Below are 21843 nucleotides of genomic sequence, written 5' to 3' on the forward strand. Positions count from 1 at the left end.
TATGTTGCACTGGTTTATATTTACTTTCCCACGATGCGTTCACGTATTGTTTTCCAACAAACAAAAGCTTTTGTGTGTTATCGTTGCTCGATGAAAGTATATCACCCGGCCGCCGCTTCGGTATCGTGATGGATCGTGTAATATCGTTCGAGTGCCATCACATTGAACTCCAACTGGGTTACAGATAAGAGATTATCTACTTCGCTTGTGTAAACTTGATTTTTTTACCTTGTCGAGCACAGTGATGTATTTTACAGTAAAGTGAAGACGATTTGGAATTCTACCTTCCATCCTTTGTAGGCAACTGTTTACGGTTTCAAAATAAACACACGTATAATGCGTATGAATTATCATTATATAAATAATAGTAAGCGATCATGGTGCGGTGGTCTTATTGTATTTTTTAAACCTTTGCATATATACGAGATAAATCCTTTTGTGAACAGACTACTGGGACTATTATTTTATCTACTTATTTGTCTTGAAATTTGTTGTTTTTTTTTTAAATGCACCGCTATTGCTTAGTAAATCCACTTAGTGTAAAAACAAAATCAAAATTTGGGAAATTTTAAGAAAAATAGCGTAATGTTAAAAACTTTGGATGTTTACAATTTTTATAAACAGATGTTTATTCAAATTAAACACCATAATTTGTTCCAATTATAACATGGAAAATAATAAAATCTTGAAAAACACAAAATAAATAGTAATAGCTTACCAAAATAATAAATCTTGAGAGTAGAGTAAAACGCCATTAGGATCTATATATTCCACAGAAATTAGCGTCCGTGCCTTTGGTTTTACATTAACGTTTAATATTGCCGAAATTTAGGTATATTTTTGCTCACAATTTTGCGTTTTAGAGTATTTATTACGTTTCTTAATCTATTTTAACGACACCCTAAAAATGTCCATATTTTAACCATTTTAGCGCCAAATATGTTTTACCAATACATGCTAAAAATGCCTGTAAAAAAGGTACATTTTTATAGATAACTAGCTGATCCCGTAAACGTTGTTTTGCAAACAAAAACTAAAGTTTTTAATTAACACATTAAAAATAAGGGTTGATCGTAGAGGGGTAAAAATTTAAGGTTGTGTGTATTTTTGTATGTTGTATCATAAAAGAAAAATTTAGGGGTGGACCACCCTTATCACTAAGGGGTATGGAAAATAGATAGCCGATTCTCAGACTTACTGAATACGCATATGAAATTTGGTAAAAATCGGTCAAGCCGTTTCGGAGGAGTTCAAGTTCGAACATCGTGACACGAGAATTTTATATATTAGATTTATATGAAAAACAAAAATATTCACCGTTTCCTTTATAATACAGCAATATTTATAATTATTTCAATATTATCACCGAAAGATTGTACATGATCATAATAAAACACAAAAGTATGTTGAAAATGAACAAGATTTATTTACATACGTGTTTGCCTGCGCAAAAACCGTGTATTCCTTTTTTAAACTTGCGCGCCAAAAGGGATCTGTCAAAAGAGCGCTATTTCGACGCTAGCCTTTTTTATAACTAGCGACAGGAGCGCTACGGCACTCCTGGCATTAAAAGGGTTAAAATTACTTTCCATGTTCTACTTCCTCTTCCCTACCCAATTAGTGGTGTAAATAATAATAATTATTATTATTCCACCTTAAAATTAGGAAAATCCAAACACCGATCATAATTAAGTAACCGGCATCTTAAGTATTATTAGGAGTACTGTCATATACATGTGCATTACACACACATTACACGTACATTTTTGTAAAAAAAAATATTTGTTTGCGTGTTTTGAATGCATATTTAGTAGTCATATTTAATGTTACAGCGGTGCAAGAGGCGACAGCTACAGGGGATCCTCAGATGCTGTCGCTGGTGCTGTCGCGACGCGACCGACAGAGGCACGCGGCGCGATCCAGTGGAGTACCAGACCTGCTGCGTCGACTCAGCCTTGCTCCAGACTTCTACGTCGAAATGAAATGGGAGTTTACCAGTTGGGGTAGGTACACTAGGATCTTCAACTCTTTAGGCCATCCTAGAATAGGGCTATAGTATTCTCTTCAGAGAAGAGCAGCAATGCAGTGTTCTCGTGTTGTTGAGGTACAGCGAGGATGTCGGGTAAAGGTCAGCTACCCCGCGATGTATCTTGGTGCAGTACAGAGGGGCTTCAGCCAGTAAGAGACTCGGCGGTCCCTCCAAATACACTGAGGACGATCATTTAAGGGGTTTTAATAGGTAGGAATCCTACGTACCCCAGTCCTACCCCCAGAGGACAAGGTATCTTGTGCCCGTCCAGATTTCCTCTCCAAAAAAGGTACACCAGGTTCTAGATACATTTGGTTACTATGCGATAAAACATTCACTTAAATATCTGTTGGAGCTACCGGAGTCACAGTTAGAGTGTTCTCACTTTCAAAATAAACGGCCCGTATCTTGCTACTAAAAAGATATTAATTCAATAAAGAAAAAAAGTTGAATAACCTAGAAACATAAGTTCACTCTGGACCTGTATACTTAATATACAAGGTATTGAAATCAATGACTCATTTATAATTTTAATAACATTAATTCTAGCTGAGACCCGAGAATTTAAGAACTGTTATTGTATGATTAAAATATACTCTACAAAATATCGACCCATATATTTGTGTGGCAAAATGAGTAGCAAAAACATTTCCTAATCTGTTATCAGGTCGGAGAACTCCTGGTTTAACTTGTGACATCAGTTCCACCGAAACCATTTTTTTTACCTGACTTATATTGCTGCCCCTAGTGCTATTTGTAGATACCGTGATTGCGGGGCGGTAGAGCGGGGCAGGCGTGGAAGTGGAATAAAATCTATCGCCTCGCTTTCATATGCAATATACCTTATGTATTAATTGTGTGTTTTTCAGTGCCGCTAGTGTCACGCATCTGTCCGTTCGACACGTACAAGGTGTACAAGCGCGGCGGCAACGTGCGAGTTGACACCACACTCGCGGGCTTCGACGACGCGCACTGGCAGCGCGGCGAGCGCACATACATATTCAGGGGGCAAGGTATGCAAACCTTTTAAGTAAAATATTTAGCCACTTCCGCACATGCAGTGGTAGTCGTGCAATAAAATGCACCGCCCGCCAGCACGCTGATAAATGCGTATGCGGCAAACAATGCGAATCACACAACCGCCACCGCCAAATTACTCAACACGTGTTTCACCCCTCCACGGGGCATCTTCAGGAGTTATGTTACACCGATTAGTGTCAAACACAGAGTCCATGCATGCATGTGCCGAAGTGGCTGAATATTGGTCCCTTTCTTACATAGGATGGACTTCCGCGAGGTAACGCCTGATTCCATTAAATTTACAAACCTTTTGCCTATAAATACCATTAACAGAAATAATATCAATAACATAGAACATGAGTATGGACGATTATAAAAATTATTATGTAAATAATGTAACCCTGTACACACATGATAGGGGTTGAAGGAGAGATCCTTAAAACGAAACCATAAAAAAAACAAACAAAAAGAGGATTACATAGCATGTGTAATGAAAAAATAATGTGCATATTTTTTCAAATATAATTTACACAGCTCCCAGATTGTGATTTGGCACGTCTGAAATATACATCGCCGGAAAAATTTCTTTTCATATATACAGAGCAGTTGAAACAGATTGTGTTAATAAAAGATTTAATGTTTCTTATGAAAAATATTTCCTACTAGCGAACTTAAATGCTACTATATGTTTATTTATTTCAGTAAAAAAAATCTATCGATTTTAGCTAAAATTTATCAGTCTTGAACAACAAGCATTTATTTATCTGAAATAATTTACAATAAATCCAAAACTCTCTGTCGATCTTGAAAAATATTTTATAAAGTTCGAGTAAAACATATTTTAACCCATGCGTTTAGTTTATTTACTTTAGTTCGTTCGCGTTAATAATTGTCTGTCGACCTAACCTATTGATTTGTTGTTCGCTGTGTCACGTGACTTTCTATTATAATTGAAAAATGTTTGGTTGTTTACAATCGTGGTTAGGTGGGCGGTCAAAGATTTAACGCGAACGGACTAGTAGTTGAGAGAGTTTTAGTTTGTTGTGTGGTTTATAGGTAACCGTGCAAGCCTGGTGGAATTGGATCACACGCTAGGCACGGCGTGGTGCGAGCGCATGGAAGCGGACGCGCCTTGCGACTGGCCGCCGCCACCACGCCGAGCCTTGCAGCAGCGTCTCGCTGCGCCCATTGCCCTTAACTATCTTGACACCGACAAGATCAGCTTCGAGAGGTACCTCACAATCCATATTGCAATCTTTTTATCCTAACTCAGTCCTGTAAAGCTATGAATATTTATGTAAATTATGTTAGGTTTGTTTTGTTACTCAATCCTTATTTCACCACTTGCTCCTTCTTGCCCGTTTCGCTCACACACACACCTTGTTTGACCACAGTAATAAAATAATGGAAATGAATTAATGAAATCGTAAACTAGTCAAATGACACAATAAAATTTTTGGTGATATAAACCAAAATATACGAAATAGGTAAATGTGACGAGAAAACTATGGTGATAATAGTAGAGGGATGAAAAGACATAGGAAGATAGAGTATAAGAGTAAAAGAGTGGAGGAAAGGAAAGAAAAAGAACGAAAGATACTGTCAACGAAGAAACATTAAAACTGTGAATAAAGAACTAAATTAACAATATTGTTATACGCGAAATTTAAGAATGTAAAGTCAATGTTTCAATAACATGATGCGGGAACGAGTGGCCCTCAAAAACAGGGGCCATAAAAAAGTATAATTTACACTTTGCCGTCCGCACGTATAGTAAAAATTTATTCGCTTGGCGCCGGCAGCGCTAATTCGGATTATTTGGGTTGTCGTCGGCCGTTTTTGACATTATCGGGAAATTATGAATTGTAAAGTTTAATTTAATTAGTTTAATCAACTCATCACCAGTTCTCATGTTCAACCCTGTTCCCTTACTCTCATGAAAATTTCGAAGATATGCATACGTAAATAAATACAAAATTTGTTTGTTTTATATATTTGTTTATTTCCATTCTGTTTGGTATTCAGTATTTTTCTTTCGTATGGTATGAAGCAAAACAGTCTCCAAGATGCAACGTCGAATTCGCCTTGTAAACTTTCCACTATCTTCCGACGATTCTCCTTCACTTTCACTGTTTTCATCTCCAATGTCTTCTTCCGAATCGGCCAAATCGTCCGGAACGTTAGACAAGACGTCCGCGCATTCATCATAAATAATCGTGTCGTCTATTTCGTCTGCCATGATGAAAGGGCACAAGCACTTATAAAAACTAAAAACTTTTTGACGTGGATAACTTATTATTATTTAAACAAAACACCAACAGAATTCAGCGATACTATTTATACTATTTTGCGCGAAATACTACTGTGGTGTCGTCGGACGGCATAGATTAATTAATAATTCTAATTTTAAAAAAGTGAATCGTTATTTATAAAGTTACGTGTTAGTCGACTAATGTTCGTTAGGATATAGTCAGTTTCCCGTAATTGTCGCAAACAGTTATTTATTTACTTACCCTCATGCATCGAGATAATACCTTGCAAAAACTTTCTTCTAAAAACAGTACAATACATTTAAAATGATATATATACATAATAGATATCGGTATTATATGATATACCGGATATAAGTAAGCGTCAAGTACTAATTCCCGCGCCGAACGTTTGCAGGAACAAAAGCGGCATCTGGGGCTGGAGACAGGACAAGACGGAGACGGTGAACGGGTATGAGTGCAAGGTGTTCAGCGCCAACAACGTGGAGCTGGTGTCAAAGACGCGCAGCGAGCACTTGCCCAAGAGTGAGAGAGCGCGCGCAGCGCCCCGCGCGCCTCTTGCTGGCCTGCTCGCTCTGGCGGACAGAGAGGCCGGCTCGCCGCTGCTCACCCCTGAACAGGTACCACTATTCATTATCAATATGTCAGCCAATAAGTCGCCCCTGCAGATCGCCACAAAGACCGGTGTTATATTACCAGCATCGAGCGACGATGTCATCGGTCCATTTTAGAGGGGAGCCGACCCACACGTCTACCGGCTTGTGTTCGAAACTTGAAAACCTTCCGGCCCTAACAGCCGTCGTTTGTATTCATTAATACACATCATTATGTGCCCTATCATCTGCCACTTCAAGCGGGCAATCCTTCGAGCCATGTGACCTTGGTTCTTTAACGGTCTTCTCATTTCTGATTCTTGCAGCGAACTAGCCGAGAATAACCTACTTCATTGCTCTCTGGGTTAGGTTCATAGTAAGCGATCTTGTATAATATCCGTTGGTTATCCTCGGCAACACATTGGTCAATAACGCTAAATAACAGCGCTATATGGCAAATCTAAATAGTATTGCTAAATAGCAGAGTTGATTAATAATGCTTAAATAGTTCCGTACTGTTTTAAAAAAGCAAAGGTGAATAGTAATGCTTAATAGCAGTGCTAAATAACAATGCTAGGTAACAGTGCTAAATAGCAGAGATATATAGCACTGATATGTAGTTTAAAATGTCGCCGGCTATTTAACTTTATTATTATATTAAGCTAAGGTAATTTTGGAGAATGATTTTTACAGACAGTTAAATTACGTGACTAATTAATTATTCGAATTGTAAACTATGAAGTTTGAAAGACCAAAAACGAGACATCATCTTTTCCTGATTTTCCTTCTCTCTTCTCTTTTCTTCTCGTACTTGTGTTCTCTTTAAATGTGATTATATGCACTTAGGAAGAAGAGCCACGGCCGAGCAGATCATGTGAAGACCTGCGACCGGTGACTTGGTCGGAGTACTTCGGCGAGGAACCGCTGGACAAGGACATCGGGCGACCGCGGGAGAGCACAACCAAGGTGCAGAAGTTCAAGGCAACGCTTTGGCTCTGTGAGGACTATCCCCTTGAAGTAAGACATGTAATTATTCATTCCTTCTCTTCGGTTTGTTTATTTAAAACTTTTTCAGTAGATAATGCTATTTTTTGTGTGTTTCTTAATGTCATGATTATGAACTATGTTCACAATTTAATTTTATATATGACTTAATTTTTCTTGTGAATTTTAGTAATCGTGGAAATATATCTATGATTCATTGATTTAATAATACATAACTAAACGCGAAAAGAATCCATTCATTTAATTTTGCGAATTTTGCGCTTGGAATGTATTGATTATTGAACTATGCAGCGATAAAGAAGCGATAATATCCGTATAGAAATCGATGATCTGATATTGATGTATGATATCATTTTAAAAAAGGTTGCTCACCCAATTGCGTAAACACCATTAGACTATTTTAAATTTAGAAATCATTTTTATAAATTTTATAAATATTTTTTTGATAGTATGCTATTATCAGAGATCGGATATTTAAATGTATTTATGTATTTAATTGAAAAAATCCAGTAATAGCTCACAGATAAATTAAAAATAAAAAGTATTTTTTGTCCGTGCCTTCCTTGATATGCTATTTCAACCTAAAGCATTGAAATATCTGATCTAATTTGCTAATGTTAATATTCAGCTCGAATAATTATAATTGGTATAAAGATACCGAAACCGCTGTACCGCGCCTTAGGTGTCCGTAATGAGATGAGGAAGGAAAGGGAGCATAGGCCTCTTCATTTCGTATGTCTGCCGTCAACACTCGGCGGTGTTTATTGTCTTTATCTTAGCCCCCACCTAACCGTGCGATCCCAAGGCGCGGTACAGCCCTTTCGGTAGCATTATAATAGGTGTTTGCAAGAGGCCATAAATAGATGTCATTGCTACGTCAAATGTAGACGTATAGCATACGCTAGTGGAATTATTGGGCTAATAACGCGTACTGCCAATGTGTACAGTGCAACAAAGAATTTTGTATGAGGTCTTTATATACGATATTGCCTATTACTTACATTTGATCTACTCTCTCTCTCTCTCTCGCTTTCTCTCTCTCCCTCTCTCTCACTCTATATATATATATATATATATATATATATACATATACACCTATAGGTATCAAATATTAGATTATATTAGATATTGGATTTCAAATTTGCCAGTACTGGAAGGCGACAATTTCGTAAATACAGACCTATTACAAATCCACTTATATCTGCACTGTACACTTACTTGTGAGTGAATGCATGATTTAAAAATAAAATAAAACTATCGTTTCCAGTTACAAGAGCAGATCATGCCGATCCTGGATCTCATGACGGCGATATCGTCACCACATTTCGCGAAACTGAAGGACTTCATACAAATGCAATTGCCTGCAGGATTCCCCGTCAAAATCGGTAAGTTCACATCCACTTTATGTGTAATAATCATTCACAGAAGAGATTCAAAGAAGAATTAGAAAACAAGTGAGGAGTTAGTTACTTCTTATATAGATATTTTAGTATTTAATAGACATAGTAATAAAATATTATTGTGTGTCTTAGGCATATGTATATATTTAGCCAGGTACATATGGAGGTCTGTCATGGGATAGCTATCACTGGTATAATTTAGTAGTGAATTCGAACCTAAACCGATTTTCTTTATTATACAGGGTGTTTTGTTGTAGCTGTAAAATCTTTAATGGAATCAGGCGTTACCTCGCGAAAGTCCATCTTAAGTAAGAAAAGGACCAATACTTAGCTACTTCCGCACATGCAGAGTTATTAAACTCTGTGTTTGGTACTAATCGGTGTAACATAACTCCTGAAGATGCCCCGTGGAGGGGTGAAACACGTGTTGAGTAATTTGGCGGTGGCGGTTGTGTGATTCGCATTGTTTGCCGCATACGCATATATCAGCGGGCTGGCGGGCGGTGCACTTTATTGCACAACTACCACTGCATGTGCGGAAGTGGCTAGATATTGGTCCTTTTCTTACTTAGCTATAAAATCTTTAAAGATGTGAATGTATAGCTTCAGATTTTGCACTGCCAGAAGTTATTGCCCTGTCGCATTTGAAAAGCATAAATATATTAATATTAAATATTTCAAAGTGATCATTTTATATAGAGTGATTGAAAATAGGTGTAATAAATCTAATGATTTAAACATTCACAACTTTACAGCTTTAATATCTACAACATACCATCCTGTATATATTTAAACGCATATTTATATTATAGTTTTTTAATATCTCGTTAATATTTCTTGGAACTGGGTGTTATATATAAAACTACGTAATACAGGTTCTCATGTTACGTTTAGTGACGTAGATGGTGTGGTCGTTATAAATCTCAATTCACGTTATATGTCCCTTCCAGTTGTTCGGTCCGTGCCAGGTAAAGGAAACCGTCTCATAAAACACGCCATAACATCACCCCAGTTATAGCTTTGTAGTAGGCAGGAGATACAGAATCCTCGAGCGCATTTTTTTATATTTTAAGTTTTTTTTTTTACTCACGCAATACGAGCATTTTAGGTTTTATCGCAATGACATTTGCAGAGATATTGTGATATATAATGCACTGTTGGAGGCATGCCATAGGTATTTATAGTTACTTTTGGGCGGTATTAGTTTAATGCTTAAAAATTTATTAAATTTGAGCGTATGTCACATGTACATATATAAAGGAGATGAATGTTCGAAATTTAAAAGTTGGAATAAATTGTGACATAAATATAAGCCAATTCCCAATTCATGTTAATATAAATATATGCTACTTCAATCATATGTATAATATGCCTTGGCTTAGTGTTATACAGGATGATTGGTTATAAATGTAAATGATTTAAAGGGATGAATATATATCTTATTTGTCAATTAATGTAGCGTACACTCGATGCCAAAATAATTGGTATAGGAAATGATAAATAATGTAATGTCAATATAGTATGAGACAGCGTTTTCAAAATTTGTAATACTATATATTAGTAAGTCCTAAGTTTCTTCAGAGAGTATTGCCAGAAGTTATTGGCCTGTCGTATTTCAATAAGAAAAATAAATAAATATGACATGTTACAGGATGTTTCCTTTATTGCTTGTTGCTGTCAAATGCATTCACCTCTTTAAAGATTTTGCACCTATAACCAATCACTCTGTATATGCGGAAATGAGATGGGATATATGCTGTCTCGTTTCCGCACGGAGACGTTAACGGTACGTTGATGTGCGCTCAAGTTTGCCTTTTATTTTTTTAACATTAGGCTGCGTTCACACTTGTGCTTTAATCTACACATGTAATAGAGGAAGTTTATGAGTATCGTTGATGATACACAATATCGATTTTTTAATGTCACTTGATACAGTTAAAATCTACAATCCGTTCACATTATAAACGCAGTTCAGTTTGAAAGTATGCTTATAACTGGTCACTGTGAACTCGACTTTTAAATTGGGAACATAATGATTGGTTTTGAAGGAACGCATTGTACAACAATACCATTGGAAAAATTTTATCTCTCATAAGTAAAGCATATGATGTTGTTAAAATAAAATAATATATACCATAGTATAATTAGATATGAATATATCTTTTATGATTATCGATTTACTCTAAGAAATTAAAATGAAAATTATTATATACCAGTTAATTCAATATTGAATATTTTAATTCTCCCCCGAATCGCATGCAGTACAAGTGTGCACGCACCTTTATCCGTTCACGACCGCCGCATATGCTTTTGTCGCAGAGATCCCTCTGTTTCACGTGGTTAACGCGCGGATAACGTTCGGTAATATATTCGCAACGGAGTCGCCTGTCCCTCACATCGAGTGCATACAAGAGGGGGACAGACTATCGTGCGTTGTGGACGACGCGTGCTTCGAGATCGGGCGTGAGTATCGGGACGCCACCACACCCGACGATAGGCTCTCCGGTGCGCCTGACGATGAGGAGGGCCTGCTGCAGTACGCGATACAGCAGAGCCTCATGGAGGCCGGCACCCACGACGACCAGGTAAGTTGCATTCTTGTCGACTTATTCTAGGACTTACCCGGAAACCTCTCGGACCCTAAATATTGTAAAACCACTCAATCATGTTTTCATGCAGCCTTTTTTAGTTTATGAAATTAAATTTAATCAAATTATAAATAATATAAAAAAAACTGTAGTACGATATTGCTATAAAGTCAGCAGTATAAATAGATCTTGTTACTTCGCGCGATGCCGGTGCCGTATTGACTTATAAAAGTTGGTTGGTAGGATCTCGCGCCGGCGCGAGACCGGCCCCTCACTATACACACTGCGTATCACGCCGGCGCGAGACCGGCAGCTGAATTGATAATACATATATAATACTACAAAATGCATTTATCATTGCGATGCAAGGGGTACCAGAAGGCTAGGAATAGAATCTCAGATAATTACATTTACCGTATGCGGAGAAACATCGCTGGGAGAGGAAGTCGCGGAAGGAACATCAGCAACGCTATCTTTAATAGGTGAAGGAGTGCGACCGGTAGTACGGATTATATTACTGTTTGAATGTTGCATGCTATGTGTGGTTTTAGGTTATTTAAATTATCCGCCATAGTTCTATGAAGTCTATCTAGTCTTGACAAATAGTCGATGTACAGGGTTTTTTCAACAAAAACTTTGATACTAAAGTACGTGTAACTGAGAAGTTGGAGGCTTCCGGCGCAATAAGCAGCGGATTAAGCCAGGGCTACATCAGGAACCATCAGGATAGGCGCTCTGTGCGACCTGTCATCTCAAACCCGCGGAATCTGCAAATGCCATTTGGGCAGCAGTGACAGTACGGACCAAAAAAAATTACAATTCAGATTATTTCAACTTTTAATTATTAATCTAGTTTTTATTTTAAATATTAACTTTGTAAAGTTCTCTGCTACCGCTATCTGATGATCAATATCCTCTAGCCCATTCATTCGCTATATTTATGAATTTTTATGAAGTATTGTCATATATTTTTATGACGTATTCATTATTTTGTTTTGAAAAACAAATTTCTTGTTGAAAAACCCCGTATCTATTCTATTCACATTTTCTTTATTGAAAACTGTCATTGAAGTAAAATTTTTCTATTTAGCGTGTAGTCGGGTTTATATGTTAGCGAGTGTTTGAAATTTGTACGATAATTTCTTCGTGTGTGGTGAAATGAGTGATGGTGATTGTGATGAACGATTGCAGGTAGACGTGTGGGAGGCGCTCCGTGGCGCCAGACCCGCGTCCCCCGCCTCCCCGGTGGCCCCCCACGCTTTGCTCGCCGCGGAGGAGCGACAGCTACAGAGGTATTGTCACCTTCATCAATACTGGCGTTAAAATAAATAAAACTTATTAGGTAATGTTTTTATAGTTTTTCGCAATTGTTACAAATTGTATTAAACAGTTTGATAGTTCTAATTCAATGTAGTTCATTCGCGTTAATAATGGATCAACACTGTCCGTCGACCTAGCGACGCCCAATAATAATAATAAGTAAAGTCAATTTCACAGTGACCAGTTTAAGGCATATTTTCGACCGCAAAGGCACGGTGATTAAACTAGACATTTACGTTAATAAAATGATCCTTTGGCCTATAGTAGGGAAACTTTTCATTAATATTTTATAATTATTTTTTATTTATCTTCCTTATTTAGATATTACTTTACCAAAATTGCGTTTCGATATTTGTGATAAATGTCTTCTACGTTGTTCATATCATGGCAACTTCGCCCTATCTAATTTGCAGATATGTTATATTTCAATTATAATTTTTAATTTTTTATATATTGCTGCCATATTTACAACGTCGGGAGCAAAAGATTAATAAGCCTAATTAGTCGTTGCATTGATTCAATGACTTCTTAACGCGAATGAACTATCATATAAAGTACTAGGATTGATTCGTTATTCAAAAGCTATGTAGTATTTTTTTAATATTAATTATATTTTCTGGGACTTTTGAACCCACTTACTCCATGGAACGTCTACCGGAGCGATCTGAGACCTCAACAGTTCTTAGGCTAGGGGACCTTTGCGTCCTACCATTTCAGACCCGCGGAATTTATAAATGCCATTTAGATAGTAGTGACTGTCTGGTCCAAAAAAAATTACAATTTGTTGATAAAATGTATACATATCAAAGATTTTGATTGACATAATGGATAGTCAAATTATAACCTAACTATTTAAAGTAGGAAGTGTAGTTTTGAAGCGAAAACACATTGTCATGTTTTAAATTTTCTTTTTACAGGAATTACAGATTCTAGCTTTTATTTCATTAAACATACATATTTGTATATTTATATTTTTATAGCATTCATTATTTATGGCCAGTTGAGTTGGTTGTATATTTAGATGAATATATACATAAATATATTTAGATAGTGTTAATGTATTCATAACATATACATGCTAAGTAATCATTATGATAATAGTATCGATTTTCCATTCAGCTTCGATATCTAACCGCAAGAAGCCATTTATATTATGTCTGTTACATTTTATAAATAGAAAAAAAAAACTTTTTTCATGTACAATAAAATCACAATATTTTTTTAATATTCATTTTTTAAATTAAAGATACGGTATGGTACCTATATCCATATATACATTATAATACCAGATATCTGATTTTCGGTTGCATGTACAGGATGATTCGTTATAATTGCAAAAGATTTAAAGGTATGAATGTATAGCTCATTTGGTATCAATTGATATGTGGTATATATTATCCCAAAAATCAATGGCTTTGAAAATATAAATAACTTAATCTTAATATAGTAAGAAAAAGCGATGTTAAAATTTTAATTAATATGTATTAAAATTAATTATTATTTAATATCTGTCTTTACAGACTTTGTACTTCCAGAAGATGTCTTTCTGTAGCATTTTAAAATAAATATAAATTATTGAGAAATTGATAAAAAATTAGCCATAGATTCATCTTACAATTTTTACGCTTATATACAATCACACCATACGTGCCATTATTGAGCCATGATATTTTTATTCTCATAAAGCAGAAGCTTCTAGAAAGTACAAAGAAGGTTTTACTACCATGAATTAAAGTAAACAATGCACATTAAATTTATATTTACCACTTTGAAGCTTTACTCTTATAACCAATCAACCTGTATAAAGAATACGAAATATCTGAAATAATAAATTCTTAAGTTACATAAAGTTTAATGGTCAGATATCTGGTACCCGTAGGTATTTTTAAATAATTTTTTTTTACTAAAACATTGCTTCAAAAACTTGACTTGTAGACAGTCCGAACTATAATAGAATTGCTAAATCTATGTCATTAGTTTTGCGTTTGGTAGTTTTGGTCAAGAACTTGTTGCATATCCTGGGTCGGTGGTCGGCAAACTGTAGCTATACTGTTATATTATGTAATAAATTACCTTATAAGATGCGATTAAACCTTATCGATAATCAAGTCTGCATCAGAGCTGAGTATTTATAACTTTTCTAAAATAACAACAATAATTATTGACACATATTTAGAGATGGGTAGCTCGCGAGCTTTAGAAAGATACACAATACAAACAGTCCAGCATCTATTTAGAGCTGTTACAACAAGTTTCATTTCCTTCATTTGATAATTATTTTTATTTTTTGTATAAAATACACCAATTTTTCTATAAGTGGTGGCTATGATTTTTCTATGATTGGTTCTAAGTTCACATGAACTTGTTAAGGTCTTCGAAAGTCGAATGACACTGGCCTCCTTCAACTTGTCCTATTTGAAATTTATAGACGAGACCCATATCTAATAGATGATGCGTGTTCGATTGAAATAATGGTGATAATGATGAAAAACAATTTCGTTTATTGCACTGTTAATTAATGTGAAGCAGAAGTGGATGCTCGTGTAGTTTACAATATATAGTGTATAGATATCAATGTCGACTATAATAGGTGTTCTCAAGGGGTCACCCATCTAAGTAATGCTTGAACTCGAGGTTTTTAACTTCAGTGCTTGGATGAAAATCGGCGTTTTCATTGTGATACGAATGATGATATAAAGTCGATTATCTTCATCATCAGGAATTTTATAAGGCCTCTCATATATTCGCCAGACTTGCTATTTATATTTGCTCGCGTTATTTATATTTGCTCGCTCTTATATCGATCTTAACATCTGCCTGTATGTTATGATTGGTCTGGCGCTGCCCTCATTCTGTGACTTTGGCTGGGAGGAAGGGAGAGGGTTTCTACCAGCTCGTTTGTAGTAGTTATAAATATATTTGACTTATTATTACTTGTAGTATGCTGACCACTGATTGTAGGCTGTCAGGTGTAGCGAGTTGTATGGCTAGTGGTAAGGCTAAAAAGGTAGTGTTCCGCCAGAGCGATAGAGGCGTCGCTGTCCGTGTCGGGTGCGGGGTGCGCGGCGGGGGCGGAGGCGGAGGCGCCGGTGGAGCGCCCCCCCGATGATGTGGAGGACGAGCTTCGCGCGGCGCTGGAGATGTCCGCGCGGGAGCACGCCGACCTGGACCGGCAGCGGCGCGACGAGCAGCGAGCCCTCGACGAAGCCCTGCGGCTGTCTCTCATCGACAAGTAACGAAGCGCTACGACAGGTACACCCCCCATACCTGAATTAATATTCCCAGTGTCATTACCAAACGCCTCTAGACCTCCAAACCTTTGGACAGTTACTAAGCTCGATGGCTACGTTAGAAGGTTATGATTGTGATTAAGCATAAAGATGTTAAAGACAGGATTTAGGTAAGAGGGGAGCCTTAACTAAGCACTGAGACCACGTCGAGAACTTCATCTCTGTTGGAAATCTTAAATCGACAGATGTTACGAAGGTCTTGGTTTATCGATGTGTTTTATGTGAATAAGTCACTTACAATTCTTTATTTTCGATTCAGTCACAGAGTTCTTATATCGTTTAGATCAATACATCAGACGATAAGATTCAGAGGTTTCTTGAAATTAGACTCCGGCTTGATTTGTAATTCCGTTTCAGACGGTAGAAGCGATTGCTGAATCTTTACGTGATATGTAGTTAATTATGATTTACTGGGTTTTTTCATCTATAGTGTTCCAGCGTTTTTTTTTTCCAATTTTTAGTCACATGGTGAGTTGATTTCCTGTAGCATTCACGGTTTAAAACCTGCGCCCGTAAACCATTTTATTATAAATCATATACGAGGACTTGAAGGCGACATTTTCAGATGGCGTATGTAGTATTGGGCTTCCGTGTAAGATGTCTGTAGCCACAAGTTTACAGTTCTTAAACATTGTCCAGGAACGGTGTACGAAGATGTCATCTTAAAACTGATATTCTGAGGCTAAAAATAGCACATCGTGGATTTCCCCCCGTGCTCTTTCTTTCTCTTTCTTCTTATCAAGGCTGATTATACAATCTCTTACAGATGCTTCGAGTAAATAACACAGACTATTTTATTTCCAGATCTCATTGTAAAAGTAACTCGTCCACCATGCGAAGCCTGACGCAAGGCAGATGGCGCAAGCGCACGCAGCCATGCGAAACTATTTAGTTCTTAAGTCAAAGCGCATAAGGTTCAAAGGGTGTTTACGTCGCTACACTCGACATGTACTTTACGTATAGTAAATTCGATATATATATATATAGCTCGTTTTAAATATTTATTGTATGTTACTTTAGTTGGAATGTACCCCAATGAGGTATATAGCTCTGTTGTATCTAATTTTTGGCAATAATTTTGGTGGGAAGTTGATAGAATTATAACGCAATCGTCATTTGTTTAAGATTAGGTATTTAAACACATTAATACAAAGTTTATTACAGTGCTACCGAAACCGCTGTGCCGCGCCTTAGGGGAAGGGGGACGGACGGTAATACCGCTCTATTTTCTTAGTCTCGGTCTTCTGGTAGCATTATACCCATATATAGTAGTGATACCGTCATAAAAGATAATTTTCGTTCAGTAACAACTTTTTTAAATAATTGTATACATTTTCGAATTGTATTTACATTGTAATTCAAGTATACAACTGTTACATATAGAATTTTCGGAAGTTAGATTATAATAAAGTTAACCGTATAATTATTTTAATGATAATCGATTAATTCATTAATCGATATTTTAAATCAATTCGATTATTAATTCTTGCAAACGAATTTGCATCTGCAACATAGACAATAATTTATGATTCACTTAGATTAAAACATATTACTTAAGATTCTCTGGCATTTTACATAAATATTTGGTTTTAAATATGCTGATGGCGAAGATGAAGATGAAAATGAAATATATTTATTCTCATTATTTATCACTTAGTATTATTTAAACTGGCTACTTGTATAGTTGAGAAGAATGCTTGAGAAAACTAGTTTGACAGAAATTAGAATCAGTTTAACCTTATGTGTCCTCCAATTTAAAGCTTCAAGGATTCGTGACGCCTTATCTTTTGGTAATTTTCACAATTATCTTTAATATACAGGTTAAAGCAATACGTTCTCAAACTAAAAAGATTTATAACTTCCTAATTGTATTATATTTTACTTAATTGTAATTCTAACAACTTCCCTATTAAACTAAAGTATGTTAAATTGATTTTTATGAGATTTTAACCATCAAAAGCCAAATGTACAAAGGCTAAAGAAGTTAGGTCAATGTAATATCGATGTACAATATTCGCCGGAAAGGATTAATACATGCACAATATATCTCACTGGTTAGTGAAAACGAGGTAAGGATGTGTCTACATATGTCGATTGCGTGATTTGAACTTGATCGATTTCTCTTTAACATGCTAAAACATGTAAAGGTCACGAGGTAATATGGAAAATAGCTGAAGAAATAGCCCAAAGGGGGTGTAAGACGGATGCTTTCTACTATCCCACAAGTTTTATTGGAGGTTCATGTCCAGCAGTGGAAGTCTTATGGCTGAAATAATAAATGTAAGCCTTTTAAAAAATAGACACATGTAAACGCATCGTTATATTTTTTACGATTAGACACGCCCACTCTGAAGATTATCATCTGTCTCTTTTAGTTGCATATGTAAGCGCAGTTAAGAGTGAAAGAGACCAGCACTGTTCGGTGGATATTGTATAGGACCGTTATCTATAGATACTGCACTAGTGTGTTACCAGCCTTAAATTCTGCGGTACAATATTTCAATTATATTTAGGGTAATTAGTATTTTTATTATAGATCAGACTGCCTGTGCCCCAATACGTCCTAAAACACCTCCATATCGATCTTCCTATTGTGAATTATTAAATGTTTGAGTGTTGTATGTATTTGAATACGTTTACTCTGTTGTCCTTAGGGAATAAACCTATTTATTTATTATTTTTAAGGCTTGTCTAAGGACTTGTAACTTTGGTATATTTTAAATTCATTTATCTGGTATTTGTCTGAAATGTGAACTCTGTGTTCATGTTAAAGTTGAAAATCATTTGGCAATCTTTATTATTGTTTGACCTATTGAATGTATTATCGAGTTTACTTAATTAAAAATCATATGGGTGTTTATTGGTGCCGAAATCTAGAGGTATATTAATATTCTAATAATATTTTTATTTAATAAAAAATGTGAATATGATGAATGTGTATTGGCCAGTATATTTTTATGTCTGTCATTTTCACCGTTTCAAATTTAAAAGAAGTTGTCAGGGGATAATGTAAAAAAACTTATATGACTAATGTGTACGTGAACCTGTTTTAAGTTGGTATTTTGTGTCAGATATGCAATACTAAAAAGTATTTTTTATCTGTGTTCTTTTATTTATTTTAACATATATTTAAGTAGGCAACTATAAGCGTCTATTATTTATCTAATTAACTAAATATTAGAAATTTTCGAGTTATTGTGTCCCAAAGAGACTAGACTTAAGTTCACAGATAAAAAATAAAATATCTAAAATTAATTTCCATAGAATTATACACAGAGTATATCCACCCATTTTCCTAATTGAAATTTATTGGTACTTCGAGTCAGATAGGTAGTATTTTAAATTACTGTCAATGCCATGGGAATATACATATTTTTTAATAGATGTTAAAGAAAGAGCATACGGTAAGTGCTACATCTAATTAGCAGAATTTAATTGCACAACAAAACAAAAAAGTGACATTTTATCCAAAACCAAAATAAGTTTTCCTCTTATATTCCAGACTGAAACTTGCTGCTTTACTTGGCTTAGAATGTAAATATATAGAAAGGAAACGAATTTTAACAATAAATAGACTATTTCAACTTATATTTTTATTTATTTTTATATATTTATATATATATATATAAACACATGTATATATATATATATATATATATATATATATATGTGTGTGTGTGTGTGTGTGTATGTTTACTATACTAACGAAACCTTAAATATTAATTTTGTGTTTCAATTCGTTGACTGTTAGACGTAACGAATAAATATCAGGAATAGGACAATGAGTATTCAAATCTACATTCATTTATTACCAAAATTAACATAAAAAAATGTTTTTTCTCTATTTACTATATATATAAGTATCTTGTCTGCATGTACAGCCAAGTTATTTTAAACTGTTGCATGCCCATTCATCATACTTACATTATCTCTGTAATTACTTATTTCAGTATGTCTGTAATAATAATTTTTTCGCATGAAAAACGTATGACATTCCTCGAACCAATCGCGTGTTCAATTTTGACATAATTTTGTGATTGGAGATTTAAATTTTTATACCAAAGTTTTGACATATAAAACATAGCGTGCTAATATAGTCCTTAACACCGTGCAATAAGTTTGTAACTTGTTTACATTTATCATTTTGTGTATTTCCTATCAGTTGTGAGTGGAAGGATTGTGTTGTAATAAGTCAAAATTAATTATAAGACTCCAATGCAATTTGTATTATATAGATATTGTCTTAAGAGACATTTTTGATTGTCAGTATTCGAAAGTTGTATGAATTGATTTGTATAAAATTATAATTGTATGCGGCCGTTTTACATGTTTGTAACAGTCGATAATATTTATTAAAATCGATTGAACTGCCTCGTGTTTTATTTATTTTTTTGCGAAATATGTTACTGCCAGTTATTTTAGGGAACATAATAGGAGAGGAGGTAGTAAATATCCCCAGAGAAAGTTGCCAAGGTTTTTAAGTGTCTTGAATCGTGTTAAGCATGGTAAAACACTTACTATCGAGTGATATTTTGCTTTACTTGGTTAGAATTGAAAAAATTTCTACGAGAAGAACCTCCCAACTATGGAAAAGCTGACACAATATTTATGAATGTAAATTCAAAGATCTTGTAGTTAAAAATAACTTTGTTAATGGCAACACTACACACCTACACCAAACTAGGAAATTAAATTAGCTGCTCAATTGTACGCTGGTTGATGATATTAAATATTTAATTGTAAAACAACCTAAATATTGCGTGACAAAAAAATAACTATGTAGGCAAAATTTAAGTATGTTTTCAATTATAATTTAACCATATTTTTATTAATTTATTAATATTATTATCAACATAGAATGATTTATAGTAACCACTTGTGTAACTCAAAAGGAGAATATACGTAGAGCCCTTTTTGATAAAAACTAGAATCAAATTGACCTGCCCTATAATAGCGTTAATTTATAACTACTAAAATATCCAAATCCATTTATGAGAAAAGTCAGTAACAAACTCTTTTTGTTTTTTTTTTGTGGTCACTATCCTCAATAGTGAGTACAGATTTCTGTATGAAATAACTTTGCTGTATATAATGTCCAAAGGACCAACATATACGACCTCTTTGAATTTTGTAAGTTTTCATGAAAAAATATTTTACAATAAAGTCTGTTATAGATAGGATTAAATAAATAGGTTAATACTTAATGGATTAAATGTTAAAAAATATTGAATTGGCTTGTAATTCCGTCTCACAGAGTTAAAATTAACTCCAATCGTATTGAAAAATATTCGAGAAAAGGTATTTGAAATAAATGAACACACAATGTTATCTATGTATTTAAAATTTAATTTTCGTTACTTATATACAAATTACAACATTCACTATTATAATAGGTATTAGTTCGTCCTATATTTACATATGTAATAGTACACTTTAGAAGCGTAATTTTATTTATCAAGTCAATAAATTACATCAGGAAACTTTTGGAATAGTGAGTACTCGCGAACTGTACTAACCAACAACATTACTCGTCAACGGGGATGGAACCGGCTGCGACCGGACTGCGACGACCAGGACCGGATATGTCCGGATTGCACGGTGAGTTAGCGACGATATCGGAATAGAAAAAATGGAATTGTACACTAGAAAAGTAGCTCGCGCCGACATCCTACTCGACGTCGGCTGCATACATCTAACGCAGTTCGATCCCCGTTTAATACACTGTATTGTACTTACTAAGTCTAAAAATTGATAAAGATTCCCAAGGAAAGCAACGAGAACAATTAAAATCATCGAAAACTTAAAAAATAACGAAATAAATACTTTAGTTAAAAATGTTTTTTTTTTTTTATTTCAACTCGCTTTGACAATTCCATTGACATTTCCGATTTTTATAAACATTTTTTTTATACAGTTTCATTGCGAGGAATGCGCATATACATTTTCATATTAAATTAAATCGTATACGAAATCAATGGTTCTATCTAAAGTGATTGGTTTACATTCTTAACACACATATGGTCGTGGCGCACGACTCAATTTCCTTTGGCCTTACAAATGAGAGGGCCGCCATCTTTGATCTGTCATACGACGTGTTCAGTATTGATCTATCAAGTTTCTGCTCGAACATAAACTCTCCCGACAATTTATGTGTCTTTCACAACTTGCAATTGCCCGTTTTATGATATTTTCTATTGCCATTTATATTGGCGCTGTTAAAAGATTGATATCGAACTATAAATTTTTATTTGTACACATTCGTTCGTTGTTGTCCAGTAAATAAGCTTAAGCTATTGACAGATTATTAATCACTGGTTGACGTGGCGAT

General features: G+C 35.0%; 1 protein-coding gene across 1 annotated transcript in view; it reads left to right on the forward strand.

Annotated features, from left to right (window-relative positions):
• The window catches only part of LOC137933311 (ankyrin repeat domain-containing protein 13D), a 31839-nt gene extending 14516 nt beyond the window's left edge, over nt 1-17323 (forward strand). The window contains exons 3-12 of the mRNA XM_068777218.1: nt 1833-2003; nt 2899-3042; nt 4106-4280; nt 5717-5939; nt 6759-6929; nt 8185-8302; nt 10637-10902; nt 12097-12197; nt 15248-15477; nt 16320-17323. Coding sequence (XP_068633319.1) covers nt 1833-2003; nt 2899-3042; nt 4106-4280; nt 5717-5939; nt 6759-6929; nt 8185-8302; nt 10637-10902; nt 12097-12197; nt 15248-15461 — 1583 coding nt within the window. The 3' untranslated portion in view covers nt 15462-15477; nt 16320-17323. The remainder of the gene's footprint in view (nt 1-1832; nt 2004-2898; nt 3043-4105; nt 4281-5716; nt 5940-6758; nt 6930-8184; nt 8303-10636; nt 10903-12096; nt 12198-15247; nt 15478-16319) is intronic.
• Nucleotides 17324-21843: the final 4520 nt, after the last annotated feature.

This window comes from Battus philenor, unplaced genomic scaffold (assembly GCF_028537555.1).
Source record: "Battus philenor isolate CCGP_79_NKW_IND1 unplaced genomic scaffold, ilBatPhil1.0.hap1 SCAF_13, whole genome shotgun sequence".
Classification (NCBI taxonomy): domain Eukaryota; kingdom Metazoa; phylum Arthropoda; class Insecta; order Lepidoptera; family Papilionidae; genus Battus; species Battus philenor.